Source organism: Rhinatrema bivittatum, chromosome 4 (assembly GCF_901001135.1).
Source record: "Rhinatrema bivittatum chromosome 4, aRhiBiv1.1, whole genome shotgun sequence".
NCBI classification, from domain to species: domain Eukaryota; kingdom Metazoa; phylum Chordata; class Amphibia; order Gymnophiona; family Rhinatrematidae; genus Rhinatrema; species Rhinatrema bivittatum.
In genome coordinates, this window is record NC_042618.1 from 51,439,294 (window position 1) to 51,457,676 (window position 18,383).

Sequence of the window (18,383 nt, forward strand, 5' to 3'; positions counted from 1 at the left end):
CCCGGTCTTTCCCCGGCACTGAGGAAGAAGGAGATGATTCCAACGATTTTGAGTGAGAGGAGACCGATGCCAACTGATCCCCGCCCCCCCCCTCCCCCTCCACTGGAAGCCCAAGGGATCAGTGTCCATCGACTCCCCCCGATCCTTCAACATTGATGCTCCTGATGCTGGCATCGATGGTTTGGACTTCTTAGACCCGAACAGCTTCTCCATCTTATCTAAGCAGGCACACCAGCCCTTGGGGAACATCTGGTCGCAAAAATGACACCCCTGGACGTCGTGCGATGCCCCCAGGCAAAGGACATACACCTTGTGCGGATCCATGAGGGACATAGTCTGAGGGCACTCTGGGTACCGGCAAAAACCCAACGACACCATAAGAAAAATTGGCTGGCAAGCAGTTGATGACAGGCAGATCACGAAGGACACCGTACCTGGAATTGACTGCACAGAAGGGAAAAACGTACTGTGCCACCCTTCTAACTACACCAGGGGAATGGAGAGGGCCCAGCATAGGAAAAGAATGTTTTCCAACAAAATGAGCATGAGCTCCACAATCGCGAGACGAACAGCTCTGTGGAAAAGAAGAGACTGACGAGGGACTCAACGTAGACATGTGGGTAGTGGCATGCTCAGTGTGCCAGTCAAAGGTTCTAGAAACTTTGGCATAAGTTTTCTGTTCCAGGCTCCATCAGATGATGTCACCCATGTGTGAGGACTACCATCTTGGTTGTCCTAGGAGAAAGAAGCATCTCTCTTACCTACGAGCCAATCGCCATCTTAGAGGCCGTTCTTAAAATTTTCAAAGAGGCCCGATTGCTAAGTATAAAAGAATCGTGTGTGGGTCCCAAGAACCTGGCCACCACGTCAAGGATGTGCAGAAGAGTATCACAGACTACTTGCATGTTGATGGAGTGGAAGAGCTTTCTGTTGCGGAAGTTCTCCTCCCTGCCATGGGGTAGGATAATGGCTACGAAAGTGCAGTTGATAGCTCCCAGAATATTGGGAAAATTAGCTATGACATAAAAGCCTCTCTTCAATTTCATCAAGTCCTTCCTGTCCTGGGGAAATGCTATGTAGTGATTAATGCGGTCAGGTACAGCTGTTATGACCTGACCCAGACAGCAGGAAAAATTGGTTTGGGACATTCCCCCGATGACAATTACTGTCTGGAAGGACCAATAGTTTGGTGAGCCCCAGTATAGCATGGGACTTTTCATGATCGGATCCAGATCCCCTTGGATTTCTTCATATAATTCCAGGATAGCCTGAAAGCTGAGGTGATACCTACAACCACATAATCTTCTGGGATGCCCAGCAATGAGGCTCGTGGAGGAAAGATGTGCTCCCTGTATCTCCTCCATTGTGCCTGCCTGTTGTCCAAGCACTACTGTGACCCATGATCCTCTCCCTGCAGAGCCCATGGCTTGGGCTCCAGAATAGAGACTTTCCTAGGAGGGGTTGGAATTTCCCTTGCCTGTTCTTGTTGTTCTTGTTGCTGTCTGCGACGAGCATTCTGAAGCAGCCAGTATTCCCCAACAAATAAACTTGCCACAAACATAATAGGTTTAGGAAGACAGGCCAGGTAAGAAAAGGAGTTTTTATTGGCTCAGGAGGCCATGGTAGGCGGGCCTATTTTTATCGCATGTGATAATACCTGCAATAATGGCTGTGGTTGCGCGATAAAAATCTTTTCCCCCCCCCCTAACTCAAAAAAAAGGTGTAGTTAGGAGACCCTAATTTGCATTAACTCCTTCCACTTGCAAACTCAAATTGAAATTGGCATGTTAGCTTGCATTGCAATATTTATCGCGCATGCAACAAATGTTAGACCCCCATTTAAAGTGCGATAGGGTCCTAACGCATTTTGAGGGTTAGGGGAGTATGCACTTTTATCAAAGGAATTAAAGCTAGTGTTGGAGAAGAAATTTGATATTACGGGAATCTGACTAACGCTAGATGGAAAACTTATTCTGCTAGGTGACTGGGAAAGCTTATTAAACTATTGCCAAGGAGAGAAAGCAAATGTTGCTTACCTGTAACAGGTGTTCCCACAGGACAGTAGGATGTTATTCCTCACATATGGGTGACATCATCAGGATGGAGCCCAATCACGGAAAACTTCTGTCAAAGTTTCCAGAACTTTGACTGGCCCCTACTGGGCATGCCCAGCATGGCACTAACCCTGCAGCCAGCAGGGGTCCCCCTTCAGTCGAATTTGAAAGCTACAGGCAGTGCTGAAAAATAAAATAACAAAAAGTTACGAACCCAACACTGCGGGGCGGCGGGTGGGTTTTGTGAGGACTAACATCCTGCTGTCCTGTGAGAACACCTGTTACAGGTAAGCAACATTTGCTTTCTCATAGGACAAGCAGGATGGTAGTCCTCACATATGGGTGAGTACCGAGCTGAGGATGTCCGAACATACACCAAATGTACCCAACAGCGTGCAACAGGCACAACAACTGGGGTGGAATTTGGTAGAGGGCATCCTGAACCCCACCGGGCAGGCGGAAGGGTGTTGGTACGTCACGTTGGAAACAGGTTACGCAGGACAGACTGGCCGAAGATGGAATCTTGTCTTCCAGCTTTGTCCAAGCAATAGTGGGTTGCGAAAGTGTGGAGAGAACTCCAAGTGGCAGCCCTGCAAATGTCAGGAAGCGGCACCGATCGTAGGTGTGCTACTGAAGTCGCCATGGCCCTCACAGAGTGTGCTTTAACACGGTCTTGAAGAGGAATGCCTGCTTGCTGATAGCAAAAAGATATGCAGTCCGCCAACCAGGAGGAGAGAGTCTGCTTACCCACAGATTGCCCTAATTTGTTGGGATGGAAAGAGATGAATAACTGAGTGCTCTTCCTGTAGGCAATTGTACGGTCAAGTTAGAACGCTAGAGCCCGTTTACAGTCAAGGGTATGCAGAGCCTGTTCCCCTGGATTGGAGTGGGGCCTGGGAAAGAGGGTAGGTAGTATGATGGATTGATTAATGTGAAACTCCGAAACTACCTTAGGTAAAAATTTAGGGTGAGTGCTGAGTACCGCCCGGTCCTGCAGGAGTTTAGTGTAAGGCGGATAGGTAACTAGGGCCTGTAACTCACTAACCCTGCGAGCTGAAGTGATAGCCAGAAGGAAAATCATTTTCCATGTAAGATATTTTAAGTTACAAGAGTGAAGATGCTCGAATGGTGGTTTCATGAGCCGACCAAGAACCAGATTAAGGTCCCAAGAAGGGGCCGGAGGACGTAAAGGTAGCTTGATATGGAGCAAGCCCTTTAAAAAGCGTGTTACGAGGGATTGTACTGATATAGGAACATCCCCGACACCTTTATGGAAGGCGGCTACCGCACTGACATGCATTCTGATTGAAGAGGTCTTTAAACCTGACTCAGACAAATGCCAGAGATAGTCCAAAAACCTTGGGATTGGACAGGAAAAGGGATCAAGTGACTGCGAAGTGCACCATGATGTGTACCTTTTCCATTTATAGGAGTAAGATTTTCTGGTGAAAGGTTTTTGCGAAGCAATCAGGACATGAGAAACCGAATCTGAAAGGTTAAGTGGTTGAAGGATTAACCTTTCAACATCCATGCCGTCAGGGACAAGGCCTGAAGATTGGGATGGCGTAGGCATTCGTCGTGTTGAGTGATCAGATGCGGGTCTGTTCCCAAGGGAATGTGCTTGCGGATGGAAAGATCCTGGAGTATAGGAAACCAAACTTGGCGTGGCCAGTGAGGTGCTATCAGGATCATGGTTCCCTTGTCCTGACGTAGCTTCACGAGAGTCTTCGAAAGAAGAGGAAGTGGAGGGAATGCATAGAGCAGACCGGTTGCCCATGAGAGGGAGAATGCATCTCTGGGTTGAGAGTGCTCGCTCCGAATGAGGGAGCAGTAGTTGTCCACTTTGTGGTTCTGAGGGGACGCAAAGAGGTCTGTCTGGGGGTATCCCCATTGGCGAAAGATTGAAGTCGCTACCGAGGGGTTGAAAGACCACTCATTTGGCTGGAAGACACGACTCAGTTTGTCTGCCAAGACATTGTTCACTCCCGGCAAGTAGGAGGCCCTGAGGTACATCGAGTGGGAGAGCGCTTCCGACCAAATCTGCGCAGCTTCCTGACACAGAAGGAAGGAGCCTGTGCCTCCCTGCTTGTTGATGTACCACATGGCCACCTGGTTGTCCGTCTGAATCAGGATGACATGATTTGATAGGTGATCCTGAAAAGCCCTGAGGGCATATCGCATTGCTCGAAGTTCTAGGAAGTTTATTTGATGTTTGGCTTCCTCTGGAGACCAAGACCTTTGTGTCTGTAGATTGTCCACATGGGCACCCCACCCGAGGTTGGAAGCGTCGGTGGTGAGAATGAGTTGAGGATCTGGCACTTGAAAGGGAAGTCCCTGGAGGAGATTGTTGTGATTTTTCCACCAGGCAAGAGACGGACGGAGTGAGTCGGTGATATGGACAATGGTCGACAGAGGCTGAACAGCTAGAATCCATTGTGACCTCAGAGTCCAATGCGTGAGCCTCATGGCCAGGCAGGCCATTGGGGTGACATGGACTGAGGACGCCATGTGTCCTAAAAGGACAAGGAATTGGCGAGCTGTTGCTGTATATCGAGACTGCAACTGGTGAGCGAGAGACACGAGGGTTAGAGCTCGTTGTTGAGGTAGAAAGGCTTTTGCCTGCAAGGTGTCCAAGTCTGCCCCAATGAACGATAAGGTTTGAGATGGGACTAAATAGGATTTTTCATAATTGATGAGAAATCCTAGAGAAATTAGAGTGTGTAGGGTCAAATTGAGGGACGACCGAGCGGCTTGCTGGGTTGGAGCCCTGATTAACCAGTCGTCCAGATAGGGGTAGACGTGAACACCTTCTTTCCTGAGAAAAGCTGCGGCAACCACGAGACATTTGGTAAAGACTCGTGGTGCCGATGCTAGGCCGAACGGAAGCACGCGGTATTGATAGTGCTTTGGGCCTACTAAAAACCTGAGGTACTTGTGATGAGCTGGAGCTATCGCAATGTGTGTGTATGCGTCCTGAAGGTCCAGAGAGCAGAGCCAGTCTCCTCTTTGCAGAAGAGGTAGAAGCGAGCCCAAGGTTATCATCTTGAACTTTTCTCGCTGTAGGTACTTGTTGAGAGCACGTAGGTCCAGAATGGGACGGACTCCTCCGGATTTTTTGGGGATCAAAAAGTACCGGGAATAGAACCCTAGGCCTTGCTGCAAGAGTGGGACGGGTTCTATTGCTCTTAACTGGAGAAGAAGGGAAACCTCCTGCTCCAGAAGGACAGAATGGTCGGATAGTCTCCACGCTTGCAGAGGTGGTGAGTCTGGTGGAAGAGCAAGAAAATTTAGGTGGTAACCCTGAGCAATGATTGCCAGCACCCATTGGTCGGTTGTGTTTGATTGCCACATGCCGTGAAAGTGGCACAATCGACCTCCCACTGGTATGCTTGGCAGAGGAATCAGGCTGCTGCTCTCCAATTGAAAGTCAAAAACCTGAAGCAGGCCCCGGCTGGGGAGCTGCTTGCGGCTTTTGCTTTCGGGCCTGGCGAGGCTGAGGTTTTTTAGAAGGTCTCGTAGTTCGGGACCTTGCTGGTGGAGGATAATACTTCCTTGGATGGAAGAACGACTTCTTAGAGTCCTTCGTAAAGGGCTGCCTTGAGGGGAAGTCAGAAGGTATCGATGAGAGCTGTTTAAGGGTCTCATGATAGTCCTTTAATTCAGCCACTATTTGCTGGATCTGTTCACCGAACAGATTGTCTCCTACACATGGTAGGTCAGATAGCCTGTCTTGTACTTCTGGCCGAAAGTCAGAAGATTTGAGCCAGGCCCATCGTCTTGCCGAAACTGCAGCTGCAGACACTCTAGTAGAGGTGTCGAAGATATCGTAAGCTGTTCTTATCTCATGCTTTCCTGCCTCAAACCCCTTGTTGACAAGGTTTTGAAGCTGTTGTTGGAATTGGTCAGGCAGGGTTTCTGAGAAGTCCTGTATGTGCTTGAAAATGACCCTATTGTATTGGGTCATTGCTGGTAAGCAGCAATTCTGGAGATGAGCATGGCCCCTTGGAACACTCGTCGAACAATATTGTCTAGGAACTTGTGTTCCTTAACAGGAGGGGTAGATGAGTGAGGCTTCGTTCTTTTTGCTTTCTTTTGAGCCGATTCCACCACAACTGAGTGGTGGTCGAGCTGAGATTTTTGAAAGCCAGGGGCTGACTGCACTAAATAGGTAGTGTCAGCCTTTCTGTGTACTGGAGCAATGGATCCAGGGTTCTCCCAGTTCTTTTTGAGGAGGTCAAGAAGAACTTGATGAATGGGAATAGGAGTGATCACTTTGGGGGCATCCAGGAATTGGAGCAACTCCATAATCTGGTGCCTATCATCCTGCTCCGTCTGGAGCTGAAAAGGGACCAACTCAGACATTTCCTTCACAAAATTAATGAAAGAGAGGTCCTCTGGAGAAGAACGCTTTCTACTTTCAGTAGGAGAGGGAGGTGAAGGTAAGTCATCGGTGTCTGTGGAAGTATCATCACCCCAGGTGTCATAAGGATCAGCAGACTGACCTGTAGGACGAGAAGGGGGTTGGATACCCGAAGGCCCTGGCTGAAGCTCCGAGAAAATCGAAGGAATCACCGGGGGCACCGTGGATGGTCTGAGAGGCATCGGTGCCGGTATCAAAGGCATCGATGGCGCCAATGTGGGTATCGCTCCCGATGAATGAATCAGTGGTGAGGGATGAAACGGCATCGATGGCTGAGGCAATACTCCCGAAGGAGGAATGCGGAACGGTGTTTCTCCTCCCGATGAAACTGTCATCGGGAAGCGTACCGGAGCCATTGGAGACCCGGGAATCACCGGTGGAAGGGCTGTCATGAGCGCCTCCATCCGGGATAGTAGTGGTGCTAGCGCTGTTGTCATCGGGTCGGCGGCCAGTTCCACTCTCGGTGCCAGTGTCGGTGCCGGAGGAACCTGGAGCCATTGCATCGCCTTGTCGATGGCCTCCTGGACCAGCCGATCCAGTTCTTCCCGGAGACCTGGAGCAAGCAGCCCCGGCTCCATGACGGAAGAGGGAGGCGGAGGCACAGTCGGAGGGACCACCTTTACAGGCAGAATCGCGACTCCCAAACCCCGATCGGGTGAGGGTGGCCTCGATGACCCGGTCGCAGGAATGGTCGGTGCCATTTCTGGACGGGGCTTCTTCGATGGTGGCTCGGATGGTGGCGAGGTCGATGATTTCGCTCCCTCGACGGTCCGAGACTTACGATGCCGATGGCGATGTTTCTCCCTACGATCCCCTTGATCTTGAGGGGGAGTAACGGGAGTCGATGGCCATGAAGACGTCAATGGCAGACAGTCACCGGACAGAGGTCGATGCAGATGCGACTTCGAGAGTGCCGGTTCCGATGACGTCGATGCTATGGACGGCGTCAGAGTGTGAGCACGGAAGAGGAGTCCCATCTTCTCCATTCTGGCTTTGCGACCTTTTGGTGTCATGAGGGCACATTTGGTGCAAGTCAGGACATCATGCTCACGGCCTAAATACATTACACAGACTCCATGAGGGTCTGTGATAGACATGGTACGAGTACAGTCTGGGCACCGACGAAACCCCGACGTCATGGCCATAGAAAAAAATCGAGCCGCAGTACGGTCGACGGCCAGTAGACCGCGAGGGCCAAACTCGACGGTAATCGACTAAGACGGTGAAAAAACTTACCGGAGTACCACGGCCTGAGAAAAGTTAGAGGAGGGACCCCTGTGGGGTAATTTAAGTTTAATAAACTCCGTGAGGAAAATTCCTGTCAGGAATCTCTTCAGAGCTCCTAAACCGCGAGGCTACTGCTGCACAAAAAAAAGAAGACTGAAGGGGGACCCTTGCTGGCTGCAGGGTTAGTGCCATGCTGGGCATGCCCAGTAGGGGCCAGTCAAAGTTCTGGAAACTTTGACAGAAGTTTTCCATGATTGGGCTCCATCCTGATGATGTCACCCATATGCTTGTCCTGTGAGAAGCACATTATCCTTCAGGCTGTCCAATTAGCCTGCAAGTGTATACTCCAAACCTGGATTGTTTATGAACCTCCAGAATTGGCTATATGGCTAGAAAAAATGACATCCCTGGTGTTAAATGAGTAACTGAATGTGCAATATATAAAATGAAAAGTTTCAGACATATGTGTTGAATTGTGGGAGAATTATTACACGCTCCTAGCAGATGACAAGAGACAATCTTTAGTTTCTTTGGGATATTCAACAATTTGGAAAAGATAGCTTGGTTAGCGGGTCCATTTTGTAACTGAACTAGAAGGTGTATTATGGAGCACATGAATGGATGGTGTGTGTGCACGTGTAGGAGTGGTTTGTGAATAGGTATGTATGGAAAGTTTGGGATGCAAAGTATGTAGATATGGGAACCATGAATGGGACCCATGATGCAATGACATATAAAAATGTTCTGGTGAGGGGATATACATGTTGTAATATGACAAATACCCTACATGGTTTGTTATTGTTCTACTGTGATTTTGAGTTGCTTATGTCATTTGCAATGTCTCATCACAGAAATAAAAATTATTTCTGGAAAAAAAAAAGAAAACACAATTTAACAAAGGTGACAGTCAGCCAGTTCAGCCTGTGACAGTTGACTAAATCTAGATATCTTAGGATCGGACATAACATAACCACTGGTCCATTTCCCCAAATCACCTTTTAGCTACATGTTAATATGTTATATAACATTCACTTGCATTGGCTGTACGAACACCTTTTCAAAGCCATTTACACAGGTGAATGGCGATTTGTGTGTATAAACTGGCCAGCTGAAAACTCGCCTGCCTCAACCCAGTTACATTAAAGAAAGCATTCACGGGAGCGCCTTTAGGTCAGGAGAGAAAACACGCAGAGCTTGCATGTTCACCTCTACGTTTGATTTTTCCCATGGGCAATGCACCTGCACAAAAAAGGAGGTACGGAAGTCTGCAGGTAAGTTCTATCTGCAGCTAGAATCAGAGCAAAAAATGTCCCAAGATGGACAGTTTGAAAACTGCTCTCAAAGCAGCATGTATATCCTACTTACTCTTCTTTTAATATTCAATGCAAATGCCTTATTCCTGTTCTGCATATTTATATTGCTTAGTTTTCTATATTGTTAACTATGATTTGTATGATATTGCTTAGTTTATGATTTTACTTATGGATTACTGGAATTTATTATTTTTCTTGTTTTTATTTCTTCTTTGTACTTTTGGTATATCTCATGTTGTAATACGCTTTGTGCAATTCTACTGGAAAAGTGGCATATAAGCGAATTAAATAAACAAATGGGAGTAAACAGGTTTTTACTTACGTTCCACAAGCCATGTGATGCTGAGCAGGCATTTCCACGCCCAGCACGAGGATTCCGTACATATGTGCAAGGTGTTTCTGGGCTAATTCTTCTTTATGAACAGCTGCTGCTAATTCCTTTCTATCTGTTGCGCTGCCTTTACTGCAGAGAGTGAAATATCATTAAACAAATGCTGCTTTCATATTGGGGTATTTTTATAGCAATACAGAGAGGGAGATAAACCACCCATGGTCTAGACAAACTTCCTGGGGAATTTTTACCTGTGAGGTTTGCCAAAATAATCAAAGCAAGATTACATGGCAAAATACGTGTTTATTTGTGATTTTTCAAAACTAAAAGTGCCTCCCCCGATCTAACCCTGCTCCTGGTCTGCCTCCACACATACGTGGGTAAAGCTGTCTATGCTGCTGACACACACAGGTATGTTTGCCTGCAGAGATGATGGGCAATAATCAAAAAGCTTTCATTATTTTCCTCCCTGAGGGTACATTTTCAAAGGCTGAATCTTCCTAACTTTTACAACGCATGTACTTTTAGTCACAGTAAAAAAAAAAAAATAGGCATTCAAAGGGGCATAACTTGGATGGGAGAAAAAAACGACACATATCCAGTCAAGTTTCAAAAATGTATATGCTTAAAGGATGAGCCTACTTTACCTCAAGAGCCAGCAACCACAGTCCTCAAAGGCCCCTTACCGATCGTGTTTTCAGGATAATTCAAATGAATATGTAGGAAATATATTTGCATGCAAGTGAGGCAGAGTGCATGCAATTCTCTCTCATGCATATTCGTTAGGGATATCCTGAAACCCAAGTGGTTGTTAGGTGCCCTTGAGAACCTGAATTGCACAGTCCTGCTTGATGGTGTAAGCGTATATGCCTGTATTATTAGCCACACCAGCCAATATTCAAACAAAAAGTACATTGGTATCCTGTGTTTGAATATTGACTAAATTTGTGCGGGCTACAAAATAAGCCCATAGAGTGCCAGGTTTGGCTTCATTTTAGGCTGCTGGATCATAGGATTCCTGTGGGATTTTTGTCTGGGAGGACAATTTTCAGAGCCATTTTTAGCAGGTGCAAAATATGTGCATGTATTTGCCCTAACCCTGCCCCCGGGTCCGCCCCTTTCAGCCGTGGCTAAATGTCTACAGGTGTAAAAGCACACACATAACCCTATCTGCTGAAGAGAGAACAATCTTCACCCATAAGGATTTAACCAGGCAACTCCTGTTACCCTCAAAGACAAAAACGGAATAGGGGGTGTAAATAGCTTATTAGCTATAAATACAGGCGAATTTTCAAAGGGCCCTACGCGTAAAAATTGGGACTTACGTGCATGGTTGGGCCCTGTGTGCACTGCGCACATTTTCAAAAGGGCCCAGCACTTGTGCGCGTATTGGGACTTACGCAAGAAAAGGGAAAGGCCAGGGGGCCGGGAGGGGCGGGACAGAGGCTGGGCGGAACAGCGGCCTTTAGCCGCTGTTCCGGAGAAGCGCGCTTAACTTGCTTTTGCTCTGGAGGAACAGTATGTAATAAAATAAAAAATTTAGGGAAAGGTAGGTTAGGTTTAGGGGGTGGGAAGAGAGGGGATAAGGGAGGAAGTGTAATTAGGTGGGTAGGGAAGTTCCCTCCCAGTCTGCTCCTTTCTTCAGTTTAAGATAAGTCTTTGCTTGCTTTTCTGATACACTTTTCTCAAAGAGAGCCTTGTGATTTAGCAATAAAAGAGAGCTTCATGATTTGGTGATTAAAGGCATGCTTGATGAAGTTTGACTCTATATTTTATTTGCATTATAAAATTTTAAAAAGTGAAAAATGTGTATTTGTAAAATGAACCTTAAGATTGGAAATTAAAAACGGTATATCAAGCAAAGTACGGCACAGCCACAATTATGATTTGTGCTTATTTACACCCTTATTCCATTTTTATCTTTGTGTGTTTATCCATAGACAGGGTGTCTCTCAGAAGAGGCCATTTTGGTTTGAATTCCTGTTACTCTGACAAATCCCTCTGAAAAATGCTCTCATACTGAACAACAGGTACAGACAGATTTCAGAATTTCCCTCGGACCTTGTCAGTGCACCTAAGTGCATAAAACTGTCTGGAGAGAATGCATTTCCCCTCTCTGTGGATTGCGGCAAGGGTCAATTTTTACTCACCTACTGGATTATCAAAGGAACAAACACATGTACAAAAAAAAATGTGTGCATCAACTACAAGTGTAGAGAGATTTATACTTATCTAATAATTCCCTTTCCTTTAGTCCTGCTACACCAGACCAGAACGATTAGGTTTATCTTCCCTTCACATGACTTTTTCGATGACATCATCTCTATTTATATGTGATGCAGGGCAGGTAATGCCAGTTTATTAAACTTTAATAAATGAATCATATTAAAAATGGTAAAGATTTTTTCAAAAGTAACTAGAAAAGTTTAGAAAATGAACCTCTTTAAAGTTTCTGAAATAAACTTTAGTAATGCCAAATAATCATGATATTTTTTTAATTTATATGCTTTATATCTATCAAAAATTTGCAATCAATACATTTTTACCTTCCCGAGCACATTTCTGGACTGGCCTAGCAGGATTAAAGGAAAGGAAATTATGAGGTATGTATAAATTTCTCCTTCCTTTCTCATCCTGCTACACCAATCCAGAACAATTGGGAAGTACTAAAGCCCAATTATTCTGGATGGGATAATGTTAAACCCACTTTGAGAATGCTTGCTCCAAAAGCAGAATCTTCTTTTGTGAGAACATCCAATATAAATGTTTTGCATAAGAATGTAAAGAAGAGCACATCACATTTTACAAATGTCTACAGGATATACAGCCACCGCTTCAGCCCAAGAGGAAGATTGAGCTTGTGTCAAATGGCCTCTGATGATTTCTGGAGCCTGTCAATCATTTAATATGCATGCTAAGGTTGCTTTTGATGCAGACTCACCTTTACATAGTCCTCCAAATAAATGAATAATCTGATTTATGAAATAAATTTGTAACTTCTAAATATTTGATAAAGATACATTGTACAGTCAGATACCTCAAACACTTAATTTTCCCTTCACATTTCTCCTTTTTAAAAACCAGTAGACATATAGACTGATGTAGCAGACCTAAAGAATCTGCTACTAGAAAGAATGATCCAGTCCTTAGGGTGGGGAGCAGAATGATGTAGTTAATAATAGCCTAGATTTTGGCTTCCCCAGAATGGAGAAGCGGTTGGTGTACTCTGACTGTATATAAACCCTTGTCACCATCTCAAAGCGTAGATTCTTAGTTTGATTTTCCTGAGTTACCCTGATGTGGAACAACTTGTCTGTGCAGTTCCCACTTCTGATTATTTTTCAAGGATAAGGATTTTGGGGTTCTTGCTGAAGTATAAAGAGTTGGAGACAGACTGCCTTGCCCCTAAATTATGTCCAGGTTTTAGAGACCTTTTGTTAACTGAGGAGGACGGTTTTTTCCACCCTTCCTACCTTGTTTGGTTTCCTTTTTGAGTAAGTTTCTTCAATCTTTCATGCTCATTGAGCAAAGGACTCAGATTTTTATCTAAAATAATATGGTATCATTTGCCTAGAAAGAATCTGAAGAGCACTTGTGTCATCTATGATGAATAGTTGAGTTGAGCGTGTCAATGTCGACTATAGCATTACTAATCCAGGTAAGAACACGATTGGGAGGAGAGGATTATTTATTTATTTATTGGAGATGAGAGGAAAGTAGACTATAGAAGACTAAAGGAGAGGTATGATACCTGTGACTTTTTCCATTCTGGTGATTAAGGGGGACTAAGGAGACATTAAGACTTACCTAACAATTTCCTTTACTTTACTTCTGCTACACCAGTCAAGAACATGTGGGTTTGGTCCCCAGCAATTGGAGGCAGAGGATTTTTTTTAGGCATCATTTGTATGTACACAGAGAAAAACACAGTCCACATGCACATATATATATTATAATAGAGCTAGACTGTGGGTAAAATATACCACAAAACTTTTTTTGATATTTTTTTATTTTGCACATAAAATTACTTAGCTTATGTGACCATCAGTGACACAGTCATATGAAAAACCCTGACATGGTCCATGTTTTGAAATAGGATTCTGCATCGGGGTTTTCCACAGGTGATAGTAACAATCCAAATATCTTTAAAGGATGATGTGTTTCTTCTTCAAAAGTCCATTCTTTCAAATCTGGTACGAATAGCGTCTCTACTAAATGAAGTAGCCCAATGATTTAATATAAGGCAATTGAAGGCTTCTATAATAAGCCGGTAGTGTCTATTATTATATATGTATGTGCATGTGGACTGTGTTTTTCCATTTCCCAGCACCTATTAGGTTTATTAATTTGTTTAGTGTTGCCAGTATAGCAATTGTCTTCACTGGTGATATATATGGAAGAGAAAAACACAACTGTGTTAGGGAAACCAATTCTAGGGCATATCCAAGACCAACTAGTCTCTGGTAATATGGATCCACTTTTTGTAAAAACATTTGTTCTAGGTTTTCTGGCACGCTCTGCAAATCGAATATTTAACCTACACTCAGGAAATCTCTGTAGTTTTGATTTATCTTGATTCACGACTAATATTTCAAGTATCTCACCAAATTATCTCTCTTTGTAAGGCATTTGCAGAGATGCAATTTGGAGCAAGAACCAGCAGACTAATTCTCGAGTCATAGTGTTACTCGTGCCATCCGCGGCAGACCCACAGAAGGCCCCCTCACCTTTTTACGGTGACTCCAACCTCTGGTTCCTCCTCACTGGCGGCGGTGGGCCGTCAGCTTCGTCCTCGGGCCAACCCGGTACCTCCGGCACTGCCACATTCCCCGACATTCCTGGTCCTGCTTCCACTTCACGTCAGTCCTCTCCATGTGACCCGTGGAGAGGCGCTGCTACTCGCGCCACACCCCTCCCTAGGCATGCGCGCTCGCATCATTGATTCTTAAGTAGGAATCGCGGCAGGAACCTAACCGCGGTCCTGGATGATGACGTCAACCTAACTATAGAATTTAAGCTCAGGTTCCACTTCCTAGCGTTGCCTTTGCAACAGGTCTCCTTACTGGTCGAGTACTCATTGCTTCCTAGAGATTCGTCTCATCCCTGCGTTCCTGTTCCTCGTTGTTCCTGGTTCCTGTCTCTTCGTTCCTACCCTGCCTTATGCTTCAGATTGACTACATGGACTTTGACTTTGCTTTTCCTGACTTTGCCATTGATCATCTCCAGACCCAGACCTCTGCTTCGCCTGACTATGCCGTTGACTCTCTCCAAGCCCGGACCTCTGAATTGCCTGACTACTCCATTGCCTCTCTCCAGACCCAGACCGCTGCATTGCCTGACTACTCTGTTGCCTCTCTCCAGACCCAGACCTCTGCATTGCCTGACTACTTCGTTGCCTCTCTCCAGACCCAGACCTCTGCATTGCCTGACTATGTTTGACTATCTCCTCGCTCAGACCTCAGCCTTGCTTGCCACCACTTCTAGATTGCTGCCAGCCCTGACTCAAGCTTGCCTTATGACACCTCTTTAGTCTATGTCCTGGACTTGGCCTATTCAGGCTTCGGCCTGCTCTTGCTCGGGTAACCCCCTGTCTGACTCTTGTTCCATTGGCGCCCGGGTGTCCGGGACTCCACCTCATCCAATACAGATTTTACCATTCCTCTGTTGCTGCCTCTGGGATGACCTTGATCCTTCCATCGACGATGACATATGGAGGCCCACCTAAGCCCAGCCGGCCCCTGTGCCCAAAGGCTCAACCCGCGGGGAACGAAGGCTGGTATTGGTGAAGCGCCAGCCGGCCTCCGTCCTGCCTGCCGATGGTGGGGACCCGTCCTACAGGTTGCATCAATCCCACCTCAGCTCAAAGGTCCACTTCCGGTGCAACAAATTGCATGAACATAAGAATAAGGTAAAATGTAAATAAGGAAAAATATAAATACAATAGAAGATATGATACAAGAAAGTATATGCATAGAATAAGAAAATCAAAACCAGAGAATATATATACATTTACAATATAAAACTAAATCTGCTCACTTCCCTGAGGTTGTCGCAAGAATCTCGGCAGGCGAGAAGTCCAAACTCTTAGGACTTCAATGATGGAAACCTGGCATGCATTAACATCTTACACTACCGCCAGTATTGAGGCGTTGGTATGTGAGGTGGTTTATATAGAATATCTCGTTCTTTGTCTGATTTTTCCCACCAATACCCAGCCATAAATCATGATGTTCACCCCTTCCTTTCCCATGCATTCCAGCCATAGGGCAGAGGGGTCCTGCTAGGTGTTGGCTCAAAAAGGTCAGCGGAATGTGACCTATAGGTAGCTTAAAAATGCGGATTTCCTGAGGGCCTCAGAGACTCATCACTAGCACTTAAAATTCAGTGGCTTAGTTTTACAGAGAAGACAGAGAACTTAGCAGAAAAGAGAAGCCAAAAGGCTTAACAAATCCTAAATATAAATAAATAAATATATATATATATATATATATTCACAATTTATAAAGCTCAGTCAGTGGTTCAATTCTTCTGGGGCCTAACTGGCCCTGCCTGTACAGCAAGGTTCTTCACATTGTCAGTCCCTGTCTAATACAATAAGTGAAAGGTTTTAATGATGCATGAATTTCGAACCTTTTCCATTGAAAAGGAAACAGTAGAACTAAGGGTCACAAAATGAAACTCCAGGGGGGATAACTCAGAACCAACATCAGGTAATATATCATCACAGAGAAGGTGGTGGACGCCTGGAATGCCTTTCCAGGGGTGGTTGAGAGGACAAAAACAGTAACCAAATTCAAAAGGCATGGGATAAACACTGTGGATCCCTAAAGGCTAGAGGCTGGAAATTAAGAAAAGGGTGCATGGGAGTAACATTCATGAAGCAGCAGTTACTACCCTTAACAGAAGGCATGGGGATTACTACCCTTAACCAAACTAGCCTTGATGCTTTTGATGCAACTGCAACATCACTCTCCGTTTTGAAAGCAGGGAAAACAGAGGACTAGCATTCAGATGAAGGCCAACGCTGAGCCCAGACTTTTGTGGTCCAGGGTACTGATATGCTGACATTAGGGAAAAAGCACAGGACTGCTTCTATGGCCAAGTCCAAAAGCAAAATACATTCAAGTTGCATTGTCTGAATTATCAAGAAGGCTGTTCATCCTATAAAAAATATGGGGCAGATTTTCAAAGGGTTATGCGCGTAACCCCCAAAAAGCTGCCCCTTCCACCCCCTGCGTGCGCCGAGCCTATCTTGCATAGGCTCGGTGGCGCGCGCAAGCCCCGGGACGTGCGTATGTCCCGGGGCTTTCCTGGGGGGGGGGGGCGTGTCGGGGACGTGTCGCGGCCAGCGCGTCATTGGGGGGCGTTGCAGGGGCGGGGCCGTGGGCATGGTTCCGGCCCAGGGGCGTTCCAGGGGCGTGGCTGCGGCCTCCAGACCAGCCCCCGTACCAGAACATGGCGCGCCGGCAGCCGGATGGCGCACGCAAGTTACGCCTGCTTCGGGCAGGCGTAATTTGTAAAATAAAGGTGGGGGGGAATTAGTTAAGGCTGGGGGGTGGGTTAGATAGGGGAAGGTGGGGGGGGCCGGAAGGAAAGTTCCCTCCGAGGCCGCTCCGATTTTGGAGCGGCCTCGGAGGGAACAGAGGATGGCTGCGTGGCTCGGCGTGCAGGCTGCCGATTTTGCGCAGCTTTGCACGCGCTGACCTTGTATTTTATAACATGCGCGGAGTAGATTTGTTCGCGCCAGGTTGCGCAAACAAATCTACTCCCGCGCGCACCTTTTAAAATCTACCCCATATGCTAGCAGTAAGTTTATTATGAGTTTCACAGTTGCTTGGTTTTGATTGTAAATATTACTATCCTTAACATAAAGCTTGGGGGTAACTGACATGGAGCTGCAATTAACTTGCTGGGCAGACTAGATGGACTATTTGGTCTTTTTCTGCCATTATTACTATGTTACAATGTTATGTTACCTTGTCCTAGCCTCTAAAACCTCATCTCACTTATTTAAGCTGTTTTTGCAACTTATTCCAAGTCATTTTCATTGTGGAGGTGAGCTGGACAGAGAGCCGATTGCACCTGTGGCTCATTTGCTGCCACAGGAGAGACAGCAGAGGCTTCGCTCTGACATTGCCACCTTTTAGCGCAAAGGGCTTTTAAGATTTAAAACTTGATACAGGAAAAAATGACTTATTTGTCTGAGAGAAAAATATAAAGAGGGAATAGGATAGACACTAAATTGTAGAAGTTCCTCTTCTACAGAAACCATGGTTCACCCCTCAACTAAAAAACATGAAATCCAACCTTAGGAAATGTGAAAAAGAATGGCAAAAAGACAAGAATCCCACGGCCCTCAGAGATATCGCACGCATTTAGCCACTTACAAAAAAATGATTCTGAATACTAAATGTGACTACTACAGTCAAAAGATCAAAAACTCCTCTAATAACGCCAAATCCCTTTACAACATAGTTAACAACCTCATCTCTGAAAACATCACCCCCAACACAACCGAATCCAAAAATTTAAGCCAAGACTTAGCTACATTCTTCAAGAACAAAGTAACCAAAATAACAGATGCCTTCAACTACTCCCCGATTGATGAAAACCAAACTTCCACATCAAATACAACACAGTGGTCCAACTTTGAACCTATATCCTCCACGGAAACAGAAAAAATGCTTAGAAAAATAAACCCAGCTTGCCACGACCTAGACACCATCCCCACATGAGAGCTAAAGGAAATCGCCCATTCCATAGCCCCAACAGTAGCAGCAATTATCAACAAATCTCTCAAAGAAGGTGAGCTACCAGCAAAGTTAAAAATCGCAACAATCAGACCAATTCTGAAAAGAAAGGACCTCAACCCAGACGACCTGACCAACTACCATCCAATATCAAACTTACCCCTACTTGCGAAAATGACTGAGAAAGCGGTCCTGAAACAACTCAATGAAGACCTCGAGAGCTACAAAATACTACATCCCACCCAACACGGCTTTAGGAAAAACCTCAGCATGAAAACTCTATTGCTC

At 45.7% G+C, this 18,383-nt stretch overlaps 1 protein-coding gene across 3 annotated transcripts in view; it reads right to left on the reverse strand.

The window, feature by feature from the left end:
* PPP1R36 (protein phosphatase 1 regulatory subunit 36) overlaps positions 1-18,383 on the reverse strand; it is a 230,585-nt gene that overhangs the window by 108,066 nt on the left and 104,136 nt on the right. For all 3 annotated transcript variants that reach the window (XM_029598105.1, XM_029598104.1, XM_029598106.1), the window contains exon 7: positions 9,337-9,477. In XM_029598105.1, the coding sequence (XP_029453965.1) occupies positions 9,337-9,477 (141 nt within the window). The remainder of the gene's footprint in view (positions 1-9,336; positions 9,478-18,383) is intronic.